Consider the following 22,749-nt stretch of genomic DNA (forward strand, 5'->3'; position numbering starts at 1 on the left):
TCTGATCAAGTTAAAGATGACAGAGCAATCCATAACAACCTAGAAAAAAAAAATCACTAGCGTGCAGTACAAAATCAGAACCTTGAGAAAGAGCAGATACAAACCTTGACAAAAACAAAGTCCTCTTTCAAGATAATTTGTTCTAAAAGGCAGGAAAATAAATAGCTCGCATGAAGGACAAGAAGTTGAAATCCATTTTCCACAGCTGAAAATAAGAATAATGAGCAGTGCAACTATGACGCTGAATGTGTACTAGACAATCAGAGATTCATGATAATATCAAATAATACATCCAATCAAAGGCTGAATTATGAATTACAGCTCAAATAATCATGAAATGGTTCTTAAGCAGCTTGAAAGTAGGAGAGGAGAGGAAAGTAAAGCAAGTAAACGCTTGGTTGCATCCTTTCTTTAAAAGGATTTACTTTGGGAGTCATATTAAAATAGAAATCTGACAGCCTGTATATAAAATAAATAATGAAAACGAACAATTTAATGAGCAAATCAACAAATTAATCAAACAAATTGATGAAAAAACTAATGAAAAAATGAACTAACAAACAGATCAATAAAAGAATGAATGCACGCAAACCACACACATTTGACATTGATCATTTTCAAGTCGGATTCTGGGTAGAGAAGAAAATTATTTGATCAAAAGCTGCCATCAAGGGCAAACGAGAAAGAGACAGAAAGAAAAGAACACAGAACTTTAAAAGACAGAACACAAGCAGAGAGAAACTGTGTTAAATTTACACTTATGCGTTCTTATAGAGGCGGTTATTATTGTAAGGTAATTACTATTGTAGATAATTACTATCTAACAAGCATTTGTGTTTGCTTTTATACGTTAAAAAAACCCAATAAAAAGTTGTACAAATGTTGAGTAAAAAAATGTTTCTCTAGGCATGGAAAAAAAATTCTAATTCTTCCGAAAATGACAACAGAACGGCACTTTGAAATGTCAAAGAAAGGATGCAAAGTTTAACCTTTGCCTCAGCGGTGGGACGAGGTATAATTATTACAAATCACCTGCCTCTCGAGGCCTTTGAGGACACGGACGCAAGAAGACACAACTCTTACTGGACTGACAGCAGCGCCTGATAACACTTTCCATGAAGACTGTATGCATAACACATTATAATGCACATTTCTAATCCATTCTGTCTTTTTATAAATAATTGAAAGCTACAGCATAATTCATGATAATATGAACTATTCATTCATTGTTACTTTAAAAGGGTAAAAATAAAGATACAACCATTAATGCATAAATATTATAAATGTATACTATTAACTGCTGCAATTACTTATTGTTTGCTGTAGGGAATATCAGTTTAAATGTCCAACATTCATGTTTTTATTAATTGTAAAAATTCAGGGATATTTAATATCAACAGCCAGTGCTTCACACAGAGATCTGATCTTAGACAGACTAAAATCAAAAGAATGGTATAATACATTATAAATGCAGTATGCAGTATATAATTCTCATTAAAAGTCTTACCAAGCAGGAAAAAGGAACACGGTCAGCTGTACCAGTAAGTTTGATAGTGGACAAATCCATAAAGAAACACTAGTACAAATAAATGAAAAATTCTTAATCAACAACATTCAAATGTTTCAAACGCTTTTCAGGGCAAATTGAATGCAGCGCTGTTCCATTTCACATTCGAATGAATAGCTCAAATAGCTCACTCCATTGACTCCGACTTAATAACCCAGCAGGGAGAATGCTTGAAAGCCAGCCACAAGGGAAGCCCTGAGACTGGAGCCCGAGCACCACATCACTGTGTCTCCCACACACCTCTCCAAAAATCAATAGAGCAATATCAGAATATACCAGCGACAAATTGATTTTATCCAGGGCAATTTCTACCCCTGAGGATTTCAGCTGTGGCAGCAATGCCGACAAGCCGCTTTGATCATATTCGGGATTAGACCCAAAGCACTTAATAGCCTTTATTCTCTTAGATATCATTTATGGATGGTATTGATCACTTTACACATCTCTGGAGAACTGACATGATAATGTGACATGGGATCAAAAGGCTCGTAACGTTAAAGTCTGACAAGCTGATAGTCCTCGACAGAGAGCGAGAGAGATGTTGCTGGGCTCTGTTCCAGCTTTGATCTGTCTCAGGGTTTCTGAGCGCCGACTATGTTCAACATTTAGAAAACCAGTGTGAGGAGTAACTAAAAATAGCTAGAAACTAACTAAAGTGTAATCCTTCCGATAACACCAAGTATGGCGAGCTTTGATAAAATGAGCCCTGCGACAGAACGAACTATGAAATAAGCAAACACACAGTCACGTACTATCAAGGGATAAATCACTTTAGGATTTATGATTTTTGGGTGAACTAACCCTTTATACAGTATGGAACTCACAAGCTTCCTTTAAGCCCTTTGCTATACTCAATGATAGCAAGAGAAAGATACAGTTAAAGGTAAAGGGACGGCAAAAGCAGATTTCACAGAGAAAATTGGACGAACAAGAAAAGAATGAATGTAGGCAAAGAAAGAGATGGATGAGAGAGACGGAGTAAACGAGCAAGTAGAGCTTCTGTGTTGTCTCCTTCCCCGTGGACATGGCTGGGATTTCAAAAGTTGCTTGACTCCACTGCTGTTACCTGTTAGTCTGCTTAAGACAGGAGATCACGCTCCTCTGGGAGAACCTGGTCTCCTGGACGACTCTAAACACTGTCATCTTCCAAGAGTACAGCACGAAATGCAGCACAGTTAGGCTCTAAGTGATGTCAGCATTACAATGTGGCATTTGGGTTATGTACGCTGCGTCGAGTGGACTCTAGAAGAGGGACTGGGTAAGTGGAACAATACACGCAGCTTAAATTATTTACCCGGTCTGCTATGCCACGTCTCTCACTCTCTGCTCTATTTCCTTTGCCTAGTCACAGCAAGTGAAAAGATGTTTCGTGGACCAGAAACATTGGTCCACAAGAGTGAGACAGTGTTCTTGAACCATTTACGCACGAATTAACTATCTAGCCAGATTTCGCACCATAATCAACCCTTTGTTCAAATAAAAAAGCAAAAACAAACAGAAGTCGGTTTATACAGATTATACAGATTAGAAAAACATACCATTTAGCCATTGCTTTTCAAGAAATCACACTAAATATGACTTGTAGTCGACTCTGCATGCTAAGCTGGGATACATTATACATTAATAGGCATTTGGCAGACACTATTATGCAAAGCACTTTGCATTGCATTCAAGATATACATTTTTTATAATTTATAGTCATTTTCTATAATTGTACTCTTCAGAAAAAATTCTGTTAAAAAATTCAGAGGCTCCAAAAAAATGCTTTAAATTGATTAAAAATGACGGTAAAGACTTCAGTATTGTTAAAATTCTATTTTGAAATCAGTGCTGTGCTTTTGGGCTTTTTTCATCAAATTATCAACTAGGTCTCATAAAAATACGTACCTCTGTGCACTTTTTGTGCAACACTCTTTTATGTACCTTTCTGCACATTTTGTCACAGTTTCAAAGAGAAATGAAGTGGAGCTAAAACACAGGTTCAACATGTGAACCCTGACGAGTTTTATTACATTGATAAAGATACATATTGCTGTGTTTTTATTACGCTGCTTTACGTATGTATTGCAGTGGTTCAGAATTGAAATATCTGTGAACTGTTGTTAAAAGTTAATGCTCTATCATGTTGGAAATATGCCGGACACCAAATCCAACCCTAAACCTACCTGATAGTGTTAACATATGCAAAACTGATATAAAAATACATCTGTTGGTGCTACTGTGTCATTTCAACTGAAGCTTCTCGCCTTTTAAGTACATCTCTGTACTAAACAAACAAACCTACCATCTACGAAAAACCCACAGATATGAAGCTGGATATGTGTGATGCTAACATTCAAAAGCATAACTTTTCAAATCTCATAACACGATATTCTTCATATAATTGTGCAGAAATGACACTTGATCAATTGAAACTGCAGATTCTTGTAAAAATGTGTCAGAATTTTTACGGCCTCTAGTGTTCATTTCTTTTGGAAACTGCACTATGTACTTATTGCTACATATTTCCTGTCTCACTAAAAAGTAGTGCCAATTAAACACATTTCTTATATTATTTTTGGGCTAAAAAGTGACACTGCCCACAATGCAACAGCATCCTGGTTACTCACACTAAAGGCTGACTAGTGATTGTCACTGTTTTAATCTTACAGAGTTCTGGTCCTATTACGTTTCCAAAGTTTTGCCGTAATAAGCGGACAGACAATGCTTGCCACTTCCTAGCAACTATTAAAGTCAGTGTCGCCATGGAAATGTCTGGAGGAACAGCTAAAGAGAACTATACCACTTGTCATTTGTCAAAAAATACAAAAGCAGCACATAGTAAATGTCAGGCCAATGCACTTACACCGGTTCACTAGTTTTTTTTCAGCCAATCAGAAGAAAGCAAAACTGTTGTGTAACAGCAATAATCAGGTATTGTGTGGAACAGACATTTCCAACCATCCTTGGCAGTGAAGCAGAAAGTACAGAGAAAACAAAAACATCAAAACCCCCAATTCACCATCTTTATTCTGAATTATGCAACATGCATCTGTCAAATTAGACGTTAAACACTGTCATTTGTTCATAATGTTTGTTTACTACAACGTCAGACTCCACAGAGGTTGCCATTTGCTGTCTGTCTTATGTTGGGCCTCATATTTTTTTTAACTCTATGGTGAGGCATGCGTTTAAATTTATCTACTGATTCAAAAACCAATTGAGAAATCTCTGAATGAGTGTATAACGCATGTATGACCCAGCAGTGAAACGAACAGTGTTGGGCAAGCAACTTGGAAAATGTAGTGAGCTAAGATAAAAGTTAATCTTCATAAAAATAAAGCTTCACTACACCTGTATGTGAAATGTAGCAAGCTAAGCTACAGTAACATGACAAAAGTAGTTTACTGCATCTAAGCTATCTTTATATTGAACCAACATCATACCAAGTAAATGCTATCTCAGATGGACAGGCAAAAGAGTTCATTTTCAATTGTTTATTTAACAATTTGGCAACAAAAATCCATATCATATACAGGGAAGGACTTACCTCATATTGTGACATAGGCAATATAAATTTTTATATTGTTATATTTGGTTCGCCTGACCATCTATGCTGGATGTCCAATCAAAATTTAAATGGAATTGGTGTGCATGTTTCGGGAGGCGCTACTGGAAAGCTGAAGACTGTTCGAACAAAAAAACAGTGATTTAGAAAAGATTTTAAAAAGATTTAGAAAACAGTGAAGTTTAACTACATTTTTGCTGAGAAATGTAGTTAAACTACTAGAATCACTACTTGTAGCAATGCTCCACACTCCAGTCGAACAATACTAAAGAATATTTAATAGGCACCATCCAATAAATACAAAACAAAGAGCAGGGCTGTTGAAAAGAGGTCCTTCACAGACAAACTGCACTAATTAGTAAATGAAAGGAAAGGACGTTTACCCTTATGTCGTTATTTCTCATCTAAAAGGAAAATACATTATGCTTTCTTCCTCTAAGAAGACTGAGAAATCCTATAGTGAAAATTCACAGACTGCTCGGTAAGTATATATGCTGTTCCTTTGTACTTTATTCATCAAAGAATACCAAATAAAATGGTTTTTAACATTTATAATAAGAAATATATTTGAAGTAACAAATCAGCATATTAGAATGATCTCTGGAGACTGGATTAAAATTACACATTAACATAAAAATTTAAACTGTGAAAATATTTCACAATATTACTGGTTTTATGGGACTTTAAATAAAAAAATAATAAAAAAATAAATAAATACCGCTAAAGAAGTTGTAAGAAACGTATCTAGGCATTACTGTTTTTGCAGTTTCTTTGCAATTAATATAAAAAGATCTTTTCAAAGGCATTATTTATAGTATTTAGAGAGTATTTGTACATAGGCAACTGTCATAACTGCCAAATTTTTGATCCCATTTTTGTGAATAACACATTTCCAGAATCGTCTTGAAGTAAATCCCACTAAAATGTTTATGAAACATTTTAGAAATATTGCCTAAAGAAAGTCAAACTTTTATAGGCTACAGCAGACTTTACTGTACCATGTAAACAGTGTCCAATCAATGTTTAGCTCTTGCAGCCTTCACCAGTTTATCAGCCCTTACCGCTCCTGCAAAACTGACAGATCTAAACTATAATAAAGACTTGGTTCATATGAGAGCAATGCCATCATCAAGCTGGTCAAGCTCCAGTGTTCCCCTACCAAACCTCTCACAGAGTTTTATGGATCCAATTCCAGGTGCAGATATTTAGCTGTATTTCACTGCCAGCGTTGGCCCTCATCCATCCACCAGCTCAAACACCAGCTAAGGCATTTCTGACGGAAGTTGTGAGAAATCAATTTAGTATGATATCCATATTCATGAACACTCCCTCTATCTTTCCAAGGAGAGAGATGGGAGAGCACTCACCTACTTTACAAAGGCCTCTGCCAGTGAAATTTACTCCGTGCGCTTGTATATGACAGACAAGCGTTCTCAGCAGTTATTAAAGTTGTGATGAGTGATTTCAGAAGGGATGGATGCATTACATTGGATTTCAAAGCAAATGACAAACCATCTTTAACAAAGACGTGATGATCAAAGTGAGGACATTTTTTTCCCCCACAATAAACCACATCCACAAAGACTGAAAAAGAAATGACCACAGAGATCATGTAACCTGCGGACTTGTAGGCTAATACCTGTAAGGTTCTTAAGGCCAAGCTGACGGAGCCCGAAATTGCCGTCTCTGCGGTAGTTGAGGAAGATGGCCAGAGCATAGCGGTCTTCATACAGTCTGGTGCCGCGGATGATGCGCAGATTCTCCAGGGGCAGATACTCAAATTGATTTAGTGCCACAAGAACATAACCGGTCACCTCACGAATGGACTGCAAACAGAATAAAACATAAACATCAATCAACAAACATGAACATAAAGTTAACAAACAAGAATCATCTGAAAAAATTAAATGTCTAGCCAAATACATTTTTCTCAAGCGATGCTGTACATATTTTGAAATGAATGATGAAATTAAGGACGAGCAAATTTATATTATTATGCAAAAAATAAAATTTTCTTTTAAACTAGATATAAAATATTTGGTGTTTATTCTAGATCATTAACAACTAAAATCAATTATTTTAAACAGATAGCTAAGTGTAGTCTGTGGCTAAGACATCCATTAAGGCTAGGCCTTAGGCTTTAAACTGTATTGTTGAAATAATAACTATTTGACAATAGTTTGTCTGACAATAGCTACATTTCCATCACCCTGTTTTTATGCACATTTTTAAGTATTGCATCAGACACAAGTTATGGAAACATCACATTTTGAAAACACTCGCTTAATTCACAAAAACCTGACTCACTGATTGTGTTCAGAATCATGGCTATTGTTATGTTGTCATGGCTATTCTTAAATACCCAAGCATAGCCATGATTTACATGACTGCATTCCCAAACAACAGGCCTTCACTTCCTAAACCAATGACTGCATTTAAAGTATTTCACCGGTACGCTTTGAAGTGCGAGTAATTTATTAATATTTGAGGTTTTTGGATGGAAACCACGCTATTCCAATTTAGAGCACGAGTTAAATTTGCCGCTTTGGATAAAAACGTGGCTATTATGTTTATCGCTTCAGGTCAGGGCCAGTTATTTTGTCAAACTACTACTTCTTAAAAAGAGCCCCTTCCCACGGGATTCTGCTGAAACGTGTTGGTGTCCTAATAACACAGGTGAAGTGGTCGTGATGTAACGTTGCATGTAGAGCCACCTCAGGCCTCTCGGCTCATCATAAAGTCATTAGCTGAAGTGTTGAGTGTGGGCAGCAGTCTGGCCAGTAGTAGGACACAATGAGCCAGAGGGTCTTTTCTCTCTCTCTCTCTCTGCCTTGTTCTTTTTTACCGTCTCTCTCTCTCTACCCTCTACTAGACAGATAATGATCATGGGGATGACTCAAATCCATCCAACCACATCCGTGAGACCCTCGCCGTGACATACTGGTGCCGTCACTGTGGCTGTCATTAAGGCAGACACAGTTTCATTCATCCTGACAGAGCGCCTCCTGCTGTGAATGATGACACTGAATGTGTGTGTGTGTGTGTTGGGTGGCAGAATTAGCCCTGAGGAAGTACTAACATCGGGAGTGCTCTCACTGACAGCCGTCAGTTAGCGTGAGCTTCATCTCGGGACCCATGCAGCGTGACAGGGCCGGTCCTGCCGCTGTCATCGTCGGCCATGTCCGGCTAATGGGCAGAGACGTGAGCTCTTTTTAGCAGCGGCGCTAGAAGGCCAGTCAGAGCCTCGGTCATTTATCTGGGCTAATGAACTGTTCTAATAGCTGCGGGGACATTGCAGGAAGCACTTCCTGCGTCTGTACGTGGGGTATCACTGAAGTGCGCTGAGAGGATTGTGTCAAGTGGGGTTACAGGACTTCCGACGAGAAGGTAAGAAAGAGCAAACCAGCTGGAAATAGCATCTACACAGCTATATTCAGATTCGGTGTTACTTCGGTACACAGTGCGTACTGCAACAGAGAGCTCTGACACAGCTTCTTTAAGAGTGTAACATGTTAACAGGCCATATAACATTTTTATGATGCAAATAGTTTTTTACTTGTTTTAAAAATGTAGGGCTAGCTGGACAATAAAAGATATTACATAATGACTGCAGTAATATCACTGTCAACAGTGGTGATACGCTACAGACATTTTTACTCAGTACATACTAATAAGTCTGTATGTGAGTCTACTACTTTATCACCAGAATTGTTATAAGAATCACTTAATGAGATTTACAGCATTTACTGTAAGTACTGAATACAAACCGAAACATCTTCACAACAAACTGCAAAAATCATAGCTCGTTTTTACTTATATAAGAAATATATTAAATGTACTTCTCAGACATTTTCCATATTTTTTTGTTTTCCCCTTTTTTATACTGTTGTGCAGAACAAAAAAAGGCAGTTTTGTCAAAATTAGGTGTAATATTTTATTTGATTACATTTTTAAATATTGATAATTTCACTGGACACAACTTTTGAATTAAATTTGAATTAAATCTTAAAACTCATTAAACATCAGTCATGTTAACATTCATTCTCAAGGTCTAACAAAATTGTGAAAAAGCATTCTCTTCCCTATTAATGGGGAACAAACAGTGTGATAAATATCACTATTTAAAGATTAAAGACATATGAGGAGCCACAGGGGAAGTGGAATGAAAAAAAATGCATGAATGAATGAATTCATGAATGAAATTTAAAAGAAGTTCAAACCCTGCAAGAAAAGCAGTGAACGCAAAAACTCGTTCTGTGTGAACAAAAATGTGCATTGTGAAGCTAACAACAAACAAGTTAGATTTTCTAATATAATTAACCAATTTGGTATCACAAAAAAGGAAAAAATATAGCATGTAGTGAAGTTAACCAGTGAGCGAGAAAAAAAAAAAAAAAAAAACAAAAAAAAATGACGCTGTTGCTACACTCTACTCAGATTCTCTGCTCCCATCATGGCATCTGAATTTGGATGAAAGCACAAATACTAGCCAAGCCTTTGACCTTGCTGTGGTCCCTCCATTTCCTCTTCCTCTCCTTACGGCCAACAAAAAGCCAATGCACTCGCCACATCCTGCCATCAACCCCCTCACCCCTGGCCACCGGGAACTAAACCCATCCTAGTTACCTAGCAACCTCTGGAACCTGCTGCTGTCTAAAAGACATGAAAGAGAGGGGGAAAGTAGAGGGTGGAGAAAAAAAACAGCAACATCTTTGTTGTACTTCTCCTAATTTAATTAAAGGATTACTTTGCAGAGATTTTCCACACAGCCTATTTGGCTTCCCGCATTCACTTTCCAGCACCATTTAATTCCTCTTTCTCAAACTAATTTGTTATTTTCAAGCCAGTGGATCGATACTTTCCAGAGTAGTGAAGAGAGCGGAGGAGAGAGAAAGAACGGGACCCTCTTCTTGCTGTTTGCTCAATAATGAAGCACATAAATAAAGGTAAACACCTTGTTGTGATTACAAGCGCGGTTTATAGCTAATGACGTGGCATCAATGTGGGGCTCTTTCCAGCTGTTGTTAAACATAACACATCCAACCTGAGCAGCTATAGAGATCAATGGACACACAAAGCCATGCCTCAGTCTAGGAGCCTTCACTTCTAATGTTAAGGCAGAGTTAGGAGCACCTACAGATGTAACAAAATGATCACCAAATGCATCTTTGTTTGCAATGTCTGTGTTCATGTGTAAGATTAGAAATTACAACTTTTTTTTGGAATACGAATTTCACTAATCCTCTACAGAGTGAAAAACAAACCTTAAAACTTTAGAAGCAACACACATATATAGCTCTGATTTCAAAATTGAAAGAAGTTTTGGAGGGTATTTTTGGACGTTTTTGGTAAACATGTTGTAGAAAAAAGTCAAATGTGTATGATTGCAATTCAGGGTTAGATCAGTAGTCCAAACTGTTCGCCTTTATCCTTCAAACTGACTTTTTCTTTGTGATACAAAAATAAATAGTAAAAAAAGAAAAACAGTTTTTTTCAACTTTCTTATGTTGGCTACACTAAGGCTGTTATAAGTGGCCTTGAATATTGTTACAATATTTACTATTTCATTACTCCAGTCTTCAGCATCACACAGATCTTCAGAAATCATTCTGATTTGATGATTTATTATTAAGAAACATATCTTATTATCATCTAGGTTGAAAACAGATGTGCTGCTCAATATCTTTGAAAACACAATACATTCATTTGAAACATTGAAGATTCTTCGGATATTAAAGATTTATTTCTATAAAAAAATGCATATACATACGCATCTCTCTACATATGAAGAGTTCATTTGCAAAACAGTCAATTCTATTTTTAACAATTCTCAGAAATCTCATTCTCAGAAGAAATCATCTCAATCAATCTGCAGGTGGGTTATTTTGATTAGGTTAAAAAATAACTTATAGATAAAGATAACCAACACAATAAAATATGATAACATAACAAAAAAAAAAAAGATTTTTGGAAAAAAAATGCTAATAAACTCTTTACATACTATCTGCTGTATTAAAAGCCGACTAATGATGCCAAAGATGCTTTTAGAAGCCAATGAGAGAGACTCTTATAAAGGTGGTCTAATAGAGCACTTAAAGATACACTCAGCACTAGAAGCCATTTGGACCCCTGTGATGCTTGTTAAAGGAAACAGGCCAGTCTTGATAAAGCCAATCTATAAATACAGCTCATACTCCTCCATGTGGTGTGAAGAGAGAGCGGGAGATATGGGAGCCCTGATGTTGAGTTTGGAAGCTCTGATGACAGTAGTCCACTTCAAGCTCTCATGACACTTACAGTAGAAGCTGTAAGCCCAAGCTTTAAAAGACAAAAAGCGCTGGTGAAGATTTTGTTATATTGACTAGAAAGTTATTTTAAGATACAGGAACACAGACCAGATCCTCTGAAGTGAGTCTACCTTATAATACCATTCAGATTACAATATGGATTCTAGGTGATGTCTGTTCATTCTGGAGATAAGGACAGTTATAGAGTTTATCAAATAAAGGCATTCATGTTTCTCCAAAGAACCATTCATTGCACAAATGTTGTTTTTTTTTTTAAGTCATGTTAAGTTAATCACAAAGTTAAACTGTTTGTCCTAACCTCCTTTTTTGCGATCACATGTGAAATTTGGTAATTTACTGTAGTTAAAATATGCTATTTCTTAAGCTTTCATTAACAATATAATATTTTTTTATTTTTATTAATTGCATGCGTTAACGCATTAATGCTGACAGCGGTAATTACAACATTCTTCACACTCTTCAGTAAATTGATTAAAAAAGTTTAGGGGACCTAAAATAGTTCTTCTGGAATTGCCACCTTTTGGAATTAGTGAATGAAACACTTGATTCTGTGGTAAAATATAGTGTGAAAAACTGTTTGTTTAGTGAATTCGCCTTGGGCCTTCCGTTCAAAAGCAGTCAGAGAAAACAGCGGTGAACAAAGTAAAAGAAAAAGATACGGACAGATTCACTAGATTTCCAGGGATTCTATCTTTTCTCAGCGGTGGAGTGTCGGGTAGAGGAAGTGTGCCGCAAAAACAAAACCCCCTTTTCACTCCCCGAGACGTGCTCAGTGTGGAAATAAACTCCTGTAATCCTCAAACAAGAGTGGAATGAAGAGAGAAGCAGAGCTGGGGTGGACAGAGAGAGACGAGGATGAGGCGAGCGGCAGGGCTGCAGTCGAGTGGATCATAGTTGGTCCTCTGTATATTTTAATGCATAATTAATACTCCACCTGTTCCAGTTCAGAGAAGACAAGAGTGGCTGGAAACGAGAGAGGAGGAGGAAATACTAGACAAAGAGAGATTGAGAGAGATATAAAAGCGGGAGTGTAAACATATAGCAACTCCACGGCCCTGTGTATAGCGTTATGCTAATTAGTGCTCATTTACATACATATAGATCTTGTTTTGTCTTTTGGAAAGGTGGGCGGAGACATGCATAGAGGTTCCGGGGTTTGGATCACTGCATGTCCTTATGCTAATGAATCCTACCCTTAAAAAATACGTGCACAGCGTTTGTCCGCTACGTTTCTATATGAGTTTCATAATGAGAACATATTTATCATTATGCAAATTCTCAGTTTGATTAGTATAATTACTTATTAGCAGAGTTGGCAATCATTATTCATTAGCAAAGTTGTTTGACTCAGCTTCCAGGTGGAACTTTCTATGAACACAGAACAAGCTGATGTCCCGATACTTTCTAAAAGGCATTGAAGAAACAAAAAGTCTGTCCATTACAAATATATGTGTATGACATATACATATACATATACATATACATACACACATATATATATATATATATATACATACATATAAAATAAAGGCATTTTTAAAATATCATAACACCTTTGCAATATCTCACTTTAGATTACTAAAATGTTATTTACATCTAGAAAAAAGAACTAAGAACTAAAAATAGTTATTATATTTTTTATAAATTCTTTATTCATTAAGAAAGTTCTCTGACAAAACATCCAGGTGGCACTTTCTATGAATATGGTACAAGCTGGTGTCCTGATACTTTCTTTTAAAAGCATTTATTCATTCACTGATGCATTCATTAAATAACATTGAATTGAATAGCATTTTATAAGAAATGCTTGTTAGATTAGTATTATTAACAAAATAAACCAACAATAAAAGGTAAACACATCAAATATCTATATTTGACCCCAAGTCGTACCCTATTCATAGCAAATACCTGAACATAGGTATTTCAGTGTTCAAGAGATCCATGTTATACTATATGGAAACAAAACAAAACAAAATAAAAATGATTTCAAATAGGAAAACTACATGATTGCATAATTTGTATGCACATACAAGGAAACTTACAAGCGCATTTTTATTATGAGTATATATTTTTCTAGTTATACAAAGCGCCATGTGATTTTATTAGGTACAATTTTGAAGAAAAATAAAAAAATGTATTAGTTATTATAGTTTTGGAAGTTATTGCCTTCCAATATTGTTGTGGACTTTGCTGTAAAGGACAACTAATTAAAATAATAATTAACACTAATAAGAATAATATTAGTAATAAGTGCTTAATGGTTATAATCACATTAACATTTCTTTAAATAAAAAACCTAATATTATTGCAAATGCTATTCTGATAAACACACAGTGTAAAAATATTTTAGTAATTGGAATCTGAATCCCGATTCCCGTCCTGAATGCTACGACTGTGAGATCCGTCATGTTTCAGAGGTATGCGGTCCTAAACCCTCTCTACTCCAGCTCAATTTATCCTTTATTCCTCTCCCTCATGTTTACTTCAAACAGCGACACTTGAAATAAATAATACTTGCGTCAATATTTTGATCTGACAAAGATGCTTCTGATGCGTTTCATCTCACCCTTCAACCAAAAAGAAGGACGCTGTATCTCGAACAAACTAAACAAAAGTACAGCGAAGTATCTTTCTTCCACAAAGACTCATTTTATGAATAAGAACGATAAATGCAAACAGACCTTTGAGCTACATTAAGCCAATTAACTTCTGTAATGAAACGTCTGTATGGATCTCCCTGTCAGCGGAGGACATACAGCGTGTCATCTGTCTAATGTGTGCGGACTGACGGAGACGCCAGGCTTCCACTGTGAGAGGAATTGTGAATGAGAGGCGCAGCGCAGTGCACCGCTTGATTCTCATTGGTTTAGACAGTGCAACAGACTCATGTCAGGCTCGTTGATAAGCAAAGCCTGCAGGATATGTTGATTACCACAAAACATTCTGTGACAGCAAATATTTGGAACTCAGGCACAAGCATGACAGACAGTTTGCTGTAATTTCATACTGCAGGTTAAAGAAATGGATTGCAGCATTCTGGAATATTACATTCTTGGATAAACATACAAATACTGTTTATATTTGCGGAGCCTACATATCGCAAGCGCCTTAGTGTAAAACAACAGAAGAGGGTAAAACCAAAAAGAAAACAATAAAACACCGTCTCTTCATATTTACTTTGTTATAACTCCTACACAACCTGATGTTAAAAGCAAATCCAAATCAATGATGGGCAACCATGATGAGAATCATATAATTAAATACATTACAATATTGATTTTGAGTGAAACCGATTTAATTTAAGAGCCCAGAGTAAAACAAGAAATACCTTAAACAAGCACAATCATGTTAGAAATCACTTGCATGTGAAAATGGTGCAATGTAGAGTTTAGCGGACATTATAAATGTATTTGACTGCAGAAAGCGATGCTTGATTAAATAAAAAAAAGTGAAAACATTTTAAGTAAATAATACTTAATAAAAATAAACAAATAAATATTACTTTTATTCAGCAAGGAATCAATAAATTGATAAAAAGTGAAAGTAGAAAAAAAAAACATTTACAATGTTACAAAAGCTTCCTGCTTTAAATAAATGCTGTTCTGAACTTTACATTCATCGATAAACCTGGAAGAAATTTCTAATTATTTCCACAGAATATTAAGCAACACTGATTTCAAGATTGAACACAAGCAACAAATCAATAGATTAGAATAATTTCTGAAAGATCAAGTGAAACTGAATACTGGAGTAATAAAAACACAAATAAATTACCTTTTTAAAGTACATTCCACTTAATGTTATTTTCAATTTTAATAATATTTCACAATACAAACAAATCAAGCCTCGGTAAGCATAAGAAACTTAACTGAAACTTATAGTGTATATATGATCTAAAATATCCCTGCATCACTGAAAAAAACATTATGCAGGGACAATAAACTTTACGATTACTGGCATGAAGTTTGAAGCCTATCATGTGCAAGGAGAAATAAGCTGAAGTGATGTGCATACAGCAATGGAAAATGCAATATCACTGAGAGGCCAAAAAGAAATTATATTTCTCATATCTTCTAAAAGTCCCAAGATACGGACGATTACACACTATCGGAAACAAGCGCATTTGTTGTAAAACACCATATCCATGCTTTAATAGCTGCACCTCCAGAGGGATCAACCTGTCATTTCAGAGAGGAAAGAGTCGGATGACATGTTTTGAAGGTGGAGTGAGCTGTCGCTAAGAGCTGACAGCACTATAAACAGTTCCTATAGCGAATCTTCCTGTTCCTTCGTACCGGACCGCTATCTCACACAGAGTAGACGCCACAGGAGCAGACAGCCGCCCACCGCTACAATGATGTCACCCATCATTAATGGAGCTTTGGGCTTTGTTTTAGCAAACATGCTTTTTCAAACCATCTGGCTCGGTGGAGTGTTGATGCTCCGATATGATATCTTTATATTTCACAGGCTGAAATATGTTTGGGAAACATGTCTGGCACAGGGGCGCTCCATCTGTGTGCAGATGATACGGTACAAGCTTTTCCAGATGTATTGATGCTTTATATAAATAAATAATTGAATAAATAAATATTTAAAACATATAACGCGCTTTCTTTTTTTACGCTTCCTAAAGTATCTAATATCCGGACGATCCACGGACCCGTTTTACGGTGTCATATGCAAGTGAATGTGTACTGAATGTAACGTACTCGCCATGTTCAAAAAGATTTGTCCTTGAGTACAAAAAATAAGGCTGCAACCAGTTTAGTTCAGTTCAATAGTAAATCAAAAACATGCAGCACAACCAAGTCTACTTTGCTTCAATAGCAATCAGTTTTAGGAGTTTTATTTCTTACGCACTGGTTCTTTTAAAAGCATCAAAAACAGACAGAACAGCCCGGTCTACTTTTATTCTTGATGATTCAGTTCTTCTAAGTGAATTAAAAACAAAGTTTTTTTTGCTTGTTTTTCCACTGTCAGTTAACTACAGTATAGTCGCAAATTACACTGAAATCTATTTGTAACGGGGGAGCTTGCTATCATAGATGCTTTTGATAAATACATCCCAGGATGACCCAGTTTACTACGATTCACGAAGAAATGAGAGCTGTTTCTTTTAAGAGATTGAAAACATATAACTGCGCAGAATGCCTAAGTCCAGTTTAATTGAAGTCTGATTCAATAAATGACTCTTATGAGCTGGGTCTTGGTTAGTTGTGAATAAAAAAGGCATGCCAGTGTAATTTGATTCACTATTAAATAGCTATTGTAGCCTGAATCGTGGTAACATAACTCTTATGAGCTGGTTCATTTAGTGCAGTGGCTTTCAATTACGGTCCTCGCGTGCCCCAGCTCTGCATATCTTGCATCTCTTAGTTAATCAATCAATCAATCAATCAATCAATCAAGCAATCATTTTTATTTATATAGCACTTTTAACAACACAGGTTGCATCAAAGCACTGTACAGTTAACACACCTGATTCCGCGTTAGAAGTGAACTGTGTTCCGATTGACTGGAATTATATCCAATAATATCCTGATGTCCACTTGGCAGTGCACTTATGTTCAAATACAACAAACATTTGAAGTGATAAGAGAAAGAGAGCACAGCTGATTTAGTGAATCAGAACTACAGTATACAGCACAATCAGCACAGTTCACAAAACAAATGACTGTCATGAGCTGGTTCTTTTATGAACGGTTCAAAAAGACGAGTTTGCATTAGTCTGAAACACTGCCAGAACATTTACATCATTAGCAAAGAAACAATCTATTATTTTAAGCGAAATCTATCTAGCATTATGGACTGTATCTGCAATAATTGCGCTTCTTCGCACAACCGTTCAGCTAATAAACTGTTTAAAGGGAGGCACTGTCTTGAAGATCAGTTCCAAACATCTGCGTATGCCGGGTCCAGTCACAGGTGTGAAGCTCATTACAGGATCCAGTTCTGATAGAGTGGGTGGTCCATTCGGATCATACAAACTCTTTCATCTCACACTTCGAGGGGGTCGGAAAGTGTGGGCACTCTTACAGGGATCCCACATTCTAAGATTCGGGGATTGTGTGTTAAGAGCCTTGATTACTGCGAGAGAAAGAAAAGCTGTCACTCTGCAGGAAGTCTGTCTTTTATCCCGTTTCCTCCACTTTCCACCTTTTCCCTGCAGACTAAAGATCACAACAGCAGAACTGCTATGACACTAAATACAGCACTCTCATCCTCTCTCTAGAGACGTGTGTGTGTGTGTGTGTGTCGATTTATTGTGATTCGCCGCTGGGAGATATCTCATGAAAACAGTGTTTCCTCAGATGTCTTAATATAATCATTCATCTATTTGTTTTATCTGCACTTAATAAAAACCCTCACTTCAGCACCGCACAATGAACCATGCTTGAGTTCCTATGGTATTGATTGGGCTCAACAGTAATTAAGAGCGATAGCCATCTCCTCCTGCTGACTCTACCCATGATACAGATCACTTCCCTTTGCTTTTTCCCACAACATGTGCTCACATCTGCCACTGAAATCATCTGATTCTCCATGAAGGAATGGTTCATCCAGAAATATAGTCTGTTTACATCATTTACTGACCAACAAGGCTGTTCCAACCCTTTTTTTTTTTTCAAACATTCAAACACAAACGGAGATGTTAGGCAGAATGTCCGATCACAAAATAAAATTATAGTGGACGGTACCCTCTAAGCTCCAAAAAAGCACCATAAATGTTTACAATGTGCACATTTTATAACCTTCCATACCACAAATAGTCATGTGACAGACTGATGAGGTGTTAATGAGAAGTAATTATTATTGAAAAACAACTAAAATGTTGATTGGTTCCTCTACCTATGCAAATGCTTTAAAGACTTGGAATGTACCACAAAATATTCAGAGGTCTCCATATGCACCAATGTCTTAGCTGACACTTTATAAATCATTATAATATGTTGATTTGGTGCTCAACAGATATGATCAATCTCAAACAGCTGTGCTGTTTAATATTTGTAATACTAAATTACAGACATGAATAATAAGGTCAGATACAATGGTACTCTTTTTCTAGAATTCTTTGATCAAAATATTCCAAAAGAATAGACATTTGTAACATTGTAAAAGTCTTCACTGTCACATTTGTTTTTTTTGAACGATTTAATGCATCCATGCTGTATATGTCGTAATTTATTTTAAACAAATATATAAATTAATTAATCTTACTGACCACAAACATCTGAACAATGGTGCAGCCATGGATTTTTTTTACTTGTATGTTTTATACACTGCAGGTGTTTTTTTCTCTCACTCTCTCTCTCTCTCTCTCTCTTTAGAGGTCGGCAACATAAATCACTATTCAGATTTGTTGGTAAAGAGGGTAAACTATTCTTTAAACAAGAGTTTTCCCCATTCCAAACAGTATCCATCCTCATACAGTCTCCTGCTAGTCAAAGTGAATATGTCTACTCCATTTTGTCTTCAAAAGCATTTTCTCTTTGATTCAGATGACACAGAGTCTGTCTCTGTCCGATTCCTTTTTATCTTGTCCTCTGCACACTGAGATGTTAAATATGTGATGCTGACAAGAATCGGAGTGCTCGGGACAAACCTTCACATTTTTATTTGATCTGCCACCTCAAGGATTTCCTCTATTGCAGGGCCCAGTTCTAGATGTACTTCCTGTGCTGCTGCTGCTTCAAATGCTTGGTAGATGTCTCACAGGCTTAGGGAACAGAGTTATTTTTACTTCTTGGTTCAAAAGAAAAAATAAAAATCACCCATATATTTACATTCAAGAAAGGTCACCCTATGGAAAAAGATGTCTTCTAGAAACCGCCAGGAAATGATCAGCTTTGCTTCTGATGCATTAACCTTAAACTTTGAGGTTTGGCTCAGTGTGCGTAGAATGTCAAATCGTGCCCTGAACTGCAGCCGAACCCTGCACGTCTTAAGAGGAAGAAGAATTTTTTACTTTGTGGCCACTGAATCTAGGAAATGACATCATCGGCAGCAGACAATGATGTATGAGCTTTGCCCTGGCAGGTGCGAGATCAGACTCTCTGTCTCGAAAGCAGATGTTAAATCACGATTTAAAAATGTTCACCCTCCTCGAGTTTTAAAGGTCTCCTCGCCTGGGTTGTTACGGGACTTGAGAAGTAGATTTTCCAGACATGAGAAGGATCAAGATTCTGCTGCGCTGTAAAAACAAGTTATAGTCGTCTTCTGTTGGCATTGCAAGCCTCAAACATTTAGGATTTTTACTTTTTAAATTGCTCTAGCATTTGTTAACAATATGGGGTAGGTTTAGAGTTGTGTTTGGTGCACAAGATATTTTCAACACGACAGAGCATTAATCTTGTTATATTTATTTTTAATTATTAAAATATTATTCCATTTGTTTAATGCCACGTTGGAATGATATTTATTGTGAAAAGCACTTTACAAATAAATCTGTGTTAAATTAAATAATTATTTTCAGGCATTTAATAATGGATAGAAAAAAAGTTTACTTAATTAGTAAATATATAATTAGCAGCTATTTTGTAAATATTTCCTGATAATAGAGTAAAAATATAAAATATTTAATATTTGTAATATAAAATTGTAATATTTTTTTCACACAGTAGCCTATAAATGAGATTCCTTTGCACAAGTATAAGTAAACAAAATGAGTAAATATATAATTACCATTTAATTTGTAAATATTTCCTGATAATAGTGTAAAAATCTAAAATATTTAATATTTGTAATATACATTTTTTATATTTTTCCCTTACACTGTAGCCTATAAATGGGATTCATTTATGCATGTAAAAGTATTTAGTCTACATACGTATTTCATCTATTTATTATCTATAAGTATATTATCTATATTTGACTCTGTCTAAAACTTAAATCATATTTGGGGGGACCTACATGTACTGAAAATAAAAAAACCAGCTATACAGAACATTAAGTTGTTCCCAACTCGGGATAACCTCTTTCTTACATTTTGCATTAGTTTAGACACTTTTACATTTAAGATGTCCTTTCATGTCAATCATATTTCTTTTTTTCTATTCCTCATTGATTTTAGGACAGATGATGGAGCAGAAGAGGGGAACAGCCTGCACAGATCTGTGACTTTGTCACTCTAAACATCTCCTTGAGCAGTGTAAATCTAACACTGAGTAGGGAGTGAGCTAAAGGAGAGCAGTGTCTCTCCTCCTGGGAGCGAGACTCCATCAGTACCCTGATAATGAGGGGCTCTCCTGCAGGAATTCTCCAAATGGAGTGATTTGTAATTGATTTGGTGCATTAATTACCGTCCGGTTCTGCCTGTGTCATGGTTAATATTGCACACTTTTGATGAGAAGAGGATCCGCACTGGGATCGTTTGGGCAAATGGCAATTATTCAATTAGAGCTGCGGTTCTTGCTGCACATCTTCATCCAGCAGTGGTAATCACACCAGCTCATGCTGTCCACCACAGAGAGCGCTATTCCTGACCTAATAATACATATATATTTTAAACAGACTATATGCGGCATGTACTAATTGTTTTATATTATTTTGTATTTATGCATCATTTATTTTTAGATTTTATAAGATTGTGTATAATTTACGCATATTTTTTTTAACCATTAATATATATACTCATATTTTTTGCATTTATTTTAAAATAAAGTATCAAACTATATCTTATTTATTATTATTATTTTAAATCAATGTAAAAACCAACAGTTTTTTCCAAATCCAATTTTTTGTTTAACATTAAAAATGTAAACAATAATAATTTTAAAAAATTATTAGATGTATATTAGTGCTGTCAAACGATTAATAGTGATTAATTGCATTCAGAATAAGGTTTTGTTTACATAATATACGAGTGTCTACTGTTTATATTTATTATGCATATATAAATACAAACACATGCATGTATTTATTTAAGAAAACTATGTTATGTTAATATAAATATATATATATATATATATATATATATATATATATATATATATATATATATATATATATATTAAACACACACACATATGTAAATATTTTCAAAATTAATTTTTTTTGTATTTTCATTGCACACACACACACACACACACACACACACACACACACATTATACTACAGACATTTAAATATACAAATACAACTACACTATATATTATCCAATGATAATAAAACAATAAAAAAGTTAACTTTTTTATCCCTATCCATCTTTGTTTTTATACTCTCTCTTTTCTGTTTAACATTTTAACCTGTATGTTTGTTACAAGAGACAAAGTCAAGTAGTCCTTGAAAGCCGTCTCTGATGACTGAAGATGGAGATCACAATGAAAACAATGTACCTTTCAAACGGCTTCATTCACAGTCACTTAGAGTCACAAAAAGCTTGTTTATGATTCTCTGGCCATTTAAAGCTTCTGTAAAGGCAGTGATAAGTTTGTTATTCACCAGCTTATTTTGGTTTTGTTGGGCATCTCACGAGAGACAGCCTAATGCGAAACGCACCTGAGTGAAACTTCTCCAAAAACCCGTTACTTTTGATTGGTTTTGAATGACTTTTCCCCTGATATCAACAACAGCATCAGGTTAATTGCTTATTTTCAAAAATATGAATATGCATAAGATCTGCTGCATTGAAATTAAAACGCTAAATGAAGTCATTGTTCATTAGTTTAACCCCTTCAGGCGGCATAGAGATGAGAGAAACGTGCCCTGCGTACGCACAGCCTAGTCATATTAATCCAAAATAATTACAAAACGATAAGAGTGTTTTAAATTTTTTACGTGACCTGTGAATATCGCGAAGGAAAGCTATGACGGATGTACTTTAGGGTTGTAAATCTAATAGTCTCTCTGGAACTAGTTGGTGTTACTGAATTACGTACTGATTTCATTCAGCCGAGACACACTATTGCTCGTTTAGTCACACAAACTAGTTTTAGCTGTTTGTCATAGATGAAATGGTATGTCTTATTAGACTAAATTGGAGAGGAATAAGCTTTCATTTTAGACCTGCTTAGAATAAGATCACACATTAGCCATTAAGAGATGTCTTTACTGCTCGTCTTTATACTTACAGCCATTTTTCACATCATCAACTTAACACCCTCAGGAAAAGGTACAAAAGCTGTATTTAGGACTGTACCTTTTAAAAGGTACTAACAAGTTCCTCTCAGGTACTAATATGTATACTTTAGGCACTGATATGTGGCTTTAAATGCATAGTTTACCAAAAAATTAAAAGTGTGTCATTAATTAGTCACTCTCATATCAATCTAAACCTGTAATACCTTTATTTATTATTGGAACGCATAAGATATTTGTGATGAAAC

General features: G+C 35.6%; 1 protein-coding gene across 2 annotated transcripts in view; it reads right to left on the minus strand.

The window, feature by feature from the left end:
• LOC122351886 (receptor tyrosine-protein kinase erbB-4-like) overlaps window positions 1-22,749 on the minus strand; it is a 268,898-nt gene that overhangs the window by 99,445 nt on the left and 146,704 nt on the right. For both annotated transcript variants that reach the window (XM_043249273.1, XM_043249274.1), the window contains exon 4: window positions 6,754-6,940. In XM_043249273.1, the coding sequence (XP_043105208.1) occupies window positions 6,754-6,940 (187 nt within the window). The remainder of the gene's footprint in view (window positions 1-6,753; window positions 6,941-22,749) is intronic.

The sequence above is a fragment of the Puntigrus tetrazona genome, chromosome 9 (genome assembly GCF_018831695.1).
Source record: "Puntigrus tetrazona isolate hp1 chromosome 9, ASM1883169v1, whole genome shotgun sequence".
Taxonomy (NCBI): domain Eukaryota; kingdom Metazoa; phylum Chordata; class Actinopteri; order Cypriniformes; family Cyprinidae; genus Puntigrus; species Puntigrus tetrazona.